Below are 6,000 nucleotides of genomic sequence, written 5' to 3'. Positions count from 1 at the left end.
CTTTGTTGTTAAGTGGCAATAAATAATATAAAAATGTCGGATTTGAAGCTACTTGGAAACTACGACATCATGATGTAACGAATATTATATCAAATAAGCCCCCAATAACATTAAACAAAACCAAGCTAAACCACCACATAAAATTAAACATCCATAATAATTAACATTTTATTATTTATTTAATGATATTTTACCTACAATAATAACTTCAAATACGATATAATCACAATATGTTTAAACACTCATAAAATTAATATAACAAATATAAAATATATATATATTTAATAGTAACAAAAAAAATATATTTTTTCATAGATGTTTACTGATTTTCATTGTGTGTGAAAGTTTTTATAATGGTGAAGTAAGGAGGGTTGGCAAGGATTCTGGTCCTTTGTAAAATGAAAATTATCTATTTAGGTCATTTAAAATTTAAAATTTAAAATTAATAAAGGTAAAATTATATTTTAGCCTTCCCTAAAAGAATTTATTGACTTTGCCCTTATTTAGAGGAGTCAAAACTAAAATATAAGTGATTGAGAGGCTAAAATAAAATTTTATAATTTTTAAAAGTACTCTAAAGCAATTGTACCAATTTTGGGATGTCAAGGATGCTTCTAGCCCCTCCAGCTTCCCACTGTACATAAATAAAACTATTGAGTGAATAACAAAAAATAAGGATTAAATTAAAATAATAATCTAATTGTGATTTTTTTTTCTTTTTTGTTGAATTTGATGGTTAAAAAGGACAAAACTTTTGTCGTGGTTGAAGTAGCATTAAAGAAATAATAAATGCCGAACTTCAAACATCCCAAAATTAATCATTTTTTTGGTGTAAGAAAATGAAATTCAGCTGAAAGAGCCAAAGTGGGATACATGCAAAGTAAAAAGCTATCGTTTTCTCTAATGACGACTCACCTACAATATTTCTCTTTTTAATCTTACGAAGAATGAATTTTTCTCAGGAATATTTCCTTTTATATTGCTATACGATATCTAAAAGGGTAAATAAATTATATATATTTTTGGTGAAATAAATAAATTATATTGAATTAAAATTTGAACATATTTGATAATTAATTTATTTTTATTTTTAAAGTTAAAAATATAAATGATAGATATTCAAATAATTATCACCAACATTAATCATAAAAAAATGAATAAAATCCATAAATGATCCAACATGGATTATAATAAATAATAAAATCCATTAAACCAAGATTTTATTAGCGAGATTTCATGTTGAATTAGTATAAAATATAAATCCATCCCTGTTCTAGCTAACACCTAACAGAATATAAATCTTTCATTGCCATTTGACCATAATATATATACACACACACTACAATCCAAACCCTAAAACAAATTAGAAAGATGTTTTAAGTTTGGATAATCCAATAAACAAGTTTACATTGTTTTAAAAGTGGATATTATTTGATAAAATAACCTGAAATAAAACCATCTTATGTTTTTTAATTTCTTTTTATTATGATGTAATTAAAAATTTAAATTTCAGAAATGAATGCGGGGTGTGGAAGGTTGAACCAGTTTTGATCACCCCATATATTTTTGTCTTTTGATTTTAGGTCCCTAAAATGTTGCATCTACTTTATGACCCAGACTTAACCTGTAGGGACATGTCTCTTCACTTGCTTACGCGTTCGTCAACTATACACAGAAATAGGCTTGTTCAAGTTTCAACATTTTTGTGTTCCACATTAACTCAATTAATTCATGTAAATCACTTCAAAAGAATATAAATCAAATATCAAATTACGATTATAAAAAGAACTTTTTTTGAGATGAGACATTAAATTCGAAAGACAAAGTCAAAAGATACGAATTTTCACACTTGCGAGAACGCCATATACTTGGAAGCGCGTACGTAACCTTTATATGTGTGTGTGTATATATATATATATTTATACACACCACATATCCAACACTTTCATTGTTTATGTTCAAGGTAATCTTTTATAGGCATATTTTCGGAAATTAAACTTCATATTCATCCATTTTATACTGTTTTAGCCTGGGAATTCCTTTATTAATTACTGGGTTTTTTTTTTCTTCTTTGTAATATGTTGTGATTTTCTATCATATTTTCAGTCAAATAAAATATAGTTATGGGGTGCCAAGCTTTTAATTAATTGTGGTGCCTTAATTTCTAAGAATTTAGTGTTTTCATGGCGCTCTTTGTAGGAGCTTCTTTGATGGAAATCACTGTTGTGTATATTTGACTTACAGGAAATGGAGGATCCCACTTTTTTCACACAATATGAAACGACCAACCCTATTGAGTATCCATTTGATGATTTCAATTTCCAATCTGAAAGCTATTCATCCTATCCAAAAATCAATGGTTCATCCATTAATGAAGCTTCTCATCATCAGCTCGACGTCTTGGAAAGGCCGCCATTAAAGCAACTCAAGACCAACAACTGGAGTTCTTGCATCGCACCGCCAAAAGCTTCTTTTTCTTCTTCATCTTCCCATATAATCTCCTTCAACAACTCCAGTTCATCTCTGCTATATTATGGTGTAGATTGTGATTTGAAACCCGAAACTGAGGTTGGCATGTATTTACTGTTGAAAAGTCAAATTAAAAAAAAAAATGGGTGTTGAAAAGTCAAAATTGGGAGGTGCAAGTGGCACCGAAAGAAAAAAATGATAGGCAAGTTGTTTAAAGTTGAATGGGATAATTGCAACTTTGGTCCCTAATTTTTTAGGCCATTTGCAAGTTAGTCCCTGAACCTCAACTATAAATAGGCCTAACCATTTCTCATTTCAACCATCCCAACCAATCTTTCTCTCTTAGTTTTCTCTCTTCTCCCATTTGAGAATTCTTAAGGAATTCTATTTGTTTGTAATATTTTGGAGATAGTAAAGTTATCATCGGTGTTAGTGCAGGGGCGTAGGTATAATTTACGAACCTCGTTAAAACTCTTGTGTTCTTTTTGTCCTATTTTTCTTTCAATATTTGAGGGTATAATAGTAGTATTTAATTGTGCTATTAAATTACGTTAGAAGGAATATTCGACTAAGGAAAGACTTGGTATTTAAGAGATCCTTGTGATCCACCTCTCTTCCACAGGAATTGAACTTTGTGTGATTTTTAGTACAATAATTTACACGCTCCGACCCTATTGGAACAACAAGTGGTATCGAGCCAGAAGGTTAATCGTAGTATGCTCTGTGGTTGCGTTTAAACCGATCTTCCACATCGAAAAAGATTTCCTTAGGTATATTGAAAGATTATGGAGAAAAGCGGTCGGTGTAGGAGCTTCAACATCGTCCATGTGGACAAGACCGACAATTGCAAATGCAAGATTGGCCGTGGAGATCTTTGATGGCACGAGCCATTTTGGTATGTGGCAAAGTGAGGTTCTAGATGCCCTTTTCAGCGAGGGTCTAGACATTGCCATTGATGAAGAGAAACCAGATGATGTACGGAGAAAGATTGGAAGGCGATCAATCGGTTGGCATGTGGCACAATTCGATCATGCCTTTCTCGAGAGCAGAGGTATGCTTTTTCAAAGGAGACTTCGCAAATAAGTTGTGGGTGGCACTTGAAGAAAATTTTTGAAGAAAAGCAGTCAAAATAAGCTCCACTTGAAGAAAAGACTGCTTTCGCTTCACTTACGTCCCAAGTACCACAATGAATGATCACATCACCAAATTTAATCAGTTAGTCACCGATTTCTTGAATATGGATGAGACATTCAAAGATGAAGATTTGGCTTTGATCTTTGTTAGGGTCACTTCGAGGAGTTTGAGTTCTAGAAACTACTCTACTTCATGGCAGGAGTGATATATCTCGAGCGAAGTGCATGCGGCCTTATATAGTTATGAGCAGAGAAAGAAGGACAAACGAAAAACTCAATCGGAGATCTGAAGCTTTAGTAGTCCGAGGTCGTTCATACACTCGGAAGAAAACTCGAAGGGAGATCAAAGTCAAAGTCCGGGCTCGGGAAAGATGAATGTGCCTTCATCATGAGAAAGGCCTTTGGAAGAAAAATTGTCCAAAGTGAAGAATAAGGGAAAAGCATTGTAGATGCTTGTGTTGTAAAGCATGATACCGTGACTCGAACTATCACTGGTTGCATCATCATCGTCGTTCCATTCGGATGAGTGGATATTAGATTCGGGTTGTACCTATCATATGTCCCTAACCGGAGTGGTTCTCGATTTAGTTGAGCTAAATGGAGGAGTTGTTTATATGGGCAATGACAATGCTCAGTAAAGCTGTTGGGATAGGTTCAATCCAATTAAAGAATCAAGATGGATCAACCGAGTTCTAGCGATGTTGATGCGTGCCGGTTTGAAGAAAATCTCATCTCATTGGGAGCCTTGGAATCAAATGGTTCGATTGTTACTATGAGAGATGGGGTTTTGAAAGTGACATCTGGCGCACTTGTGATATTGAAGGGCATCGGGAAAAATAACTTGTATTACTACCAAGGTAGTACAGTTATTGGAGCGATCATTGCGACTTAAGCAACAAAGAATTGGACTCAATGCGGTTGTGGCATATGAAGTTGGGACATGCCGTGAAAAATCCTTGCAAATTCGGCAAAGCAAGGATTGTTGAAAGGTGCAAAGGCTTGCAAATTAAAATTTTGCGAGCATTGTGTTCAGGAAAGCAAAAGAGAGTGAAATTGACGCGCTATCCATAATACAAAAGGTATTTTGGAATATGTTCACTTTCGAGATGTGTGGGGCCTTCCAAAACACCTTCGTTGGGAGGAAAACACTACTTTGTTACTTTTGTTGATGACTTTTCGGAAAGAGTTTGGGTGTATACCATGAAAACTAAAGATGAAGTGCTTGGAGTTTTTCTTAAATGGAAAACTATGATCGAAAACCGGTGGCATGAAAATCAAGCGGCTTAGGACGGACAATGGAGGGAATATAAAGTGATCCGTTCTTGATGTGTGCCAAGAGTATGGTATTGTTCGACACTTCACGATTAGGGATACACCACAGCAGAATGGAGTGGCGAGCGTATGAATCGAACATTCTTTGGAGAAAGTTCGATGTATGTTGTCCAATCTTTGGGTTGGGCAAGCAATTTTGGGTGAGGCTGTGACATCGCTGGTCATCTTGTTAATCGTTTGCCATCATCTGCATTAGAAAGAAAAACTCCTATGGAGGTATGGTGCGGAAAGCGGCTCTGATTATGATTCCTTACATGTGTTTGGATCCTTGCATATTACCATGTGAAGGATTCAAAGTTAGATCCGAGGGCAAAGAAAGCTCTCTTTATGGGAATCACTTCGGAGTGAAGGGATTTCGTCTTTGGTGCTTAGACACAAAGAAAATGATCATGCGAGATGTTACCTTTGATGAATCGCCACATTGAAAAAGGTAGCAGATGAAGATATTCAGACAAGCGATACTCCACGGCGGTGGAGTGTACTCCAAAACAGTGGAGTTTGAGCGGATGGGGATTTGCCAGTTAATAAGTCTAATTCTCCAGCCACAATGGAGGAATTAGAGGTTGAAGAGGTTCGACCCAAGAACCGTTAAGTACACCGAACCGATTGCGTTGCAAGGCCAAGGAGAGAAATTAAAAACACCTTTCGATTCTTGATATGGTGGCCTCGCCCTTCCGTTGTTGATGATGATATTCCTATCACTTATCAAGAAGCAATGCAAAGCTTAGAAAGTGATAAATGGAAAAGCGCCATGGATGAAGAAATGCAATCTCTCCTGAAGAACAATGTAACACCCCTCGCCCGCATCCGACGCCGGGACGGGGTTCGAGGTGCTACCTGACTTTTACTAACACTTCTATACTAAACAGGGCCATGAAATCTCAAATAATTAAAAACTTTTCTTTTCACATGCAATTTGTCCCTTATGCGAGCTTACGAGGCCCAATACATGCATTCGGGGCGGTTCGGGACCCAATCGAGAACTCATGAAAAACTTAGAAAAATCTCTTGCGTTAAGGCTTCACACGCCCATGTGCTCAGGCCGTGTGGCGAAAATAGTCTAATT

The 6,000-nt window shown here is 35.6% G+C and overlaps 1 protein-coding gene across 1 annotated transcript; it reads left to right on the top strand.

Annotated features, from left to right (window-relative positions):
• The first annotated feature begins 1,899 nt into the window (after positions 1 to 1,899).
• LOC128284412 (uncharacterized) lies at positions 1,900 to 2,668 on the top strand. The gene is made up of 2 exons (XM_053022413.1): positions 1,900 to 1,963; positions 2,245 to 2,668. The coding sequence occupies exons 1-2, from the start codon at positions 1,955 to 1,957 to the stop codon at positions 2,620 to 2,622; spliced, it is 387 nt and encodes a 128-aa protein (XP_052878373.1). The 5' UTR covers positions 1,900 to 1,954; the 3' UTR covers positions 2,623 to 2,668.
• The last annotated feature ends 3,332 nt before the right edge of the window (positions 2,669 to 6,000 follow it).

Source organism: Gossypium arboreum, chromosome 11 (genome assembly GCF_025698485.1).
Source record: "Gossypium arboreum isolate Shixiya-1 chromosome 11, ASM2569848v2, whole genome shotgun sequence".
Lineage (NCBI taxonomy): Eukaryota > Viridiplantae > Streptophyta > Magnoliopsida > Malvales > Malvaceae > Gossypium > Gossypium arboreum.
The sequence above is the reverse complement of the archived record's forward strand: the minus strand, read 5'-3'. Positions and strand labels throughout refer to the sequence as shown.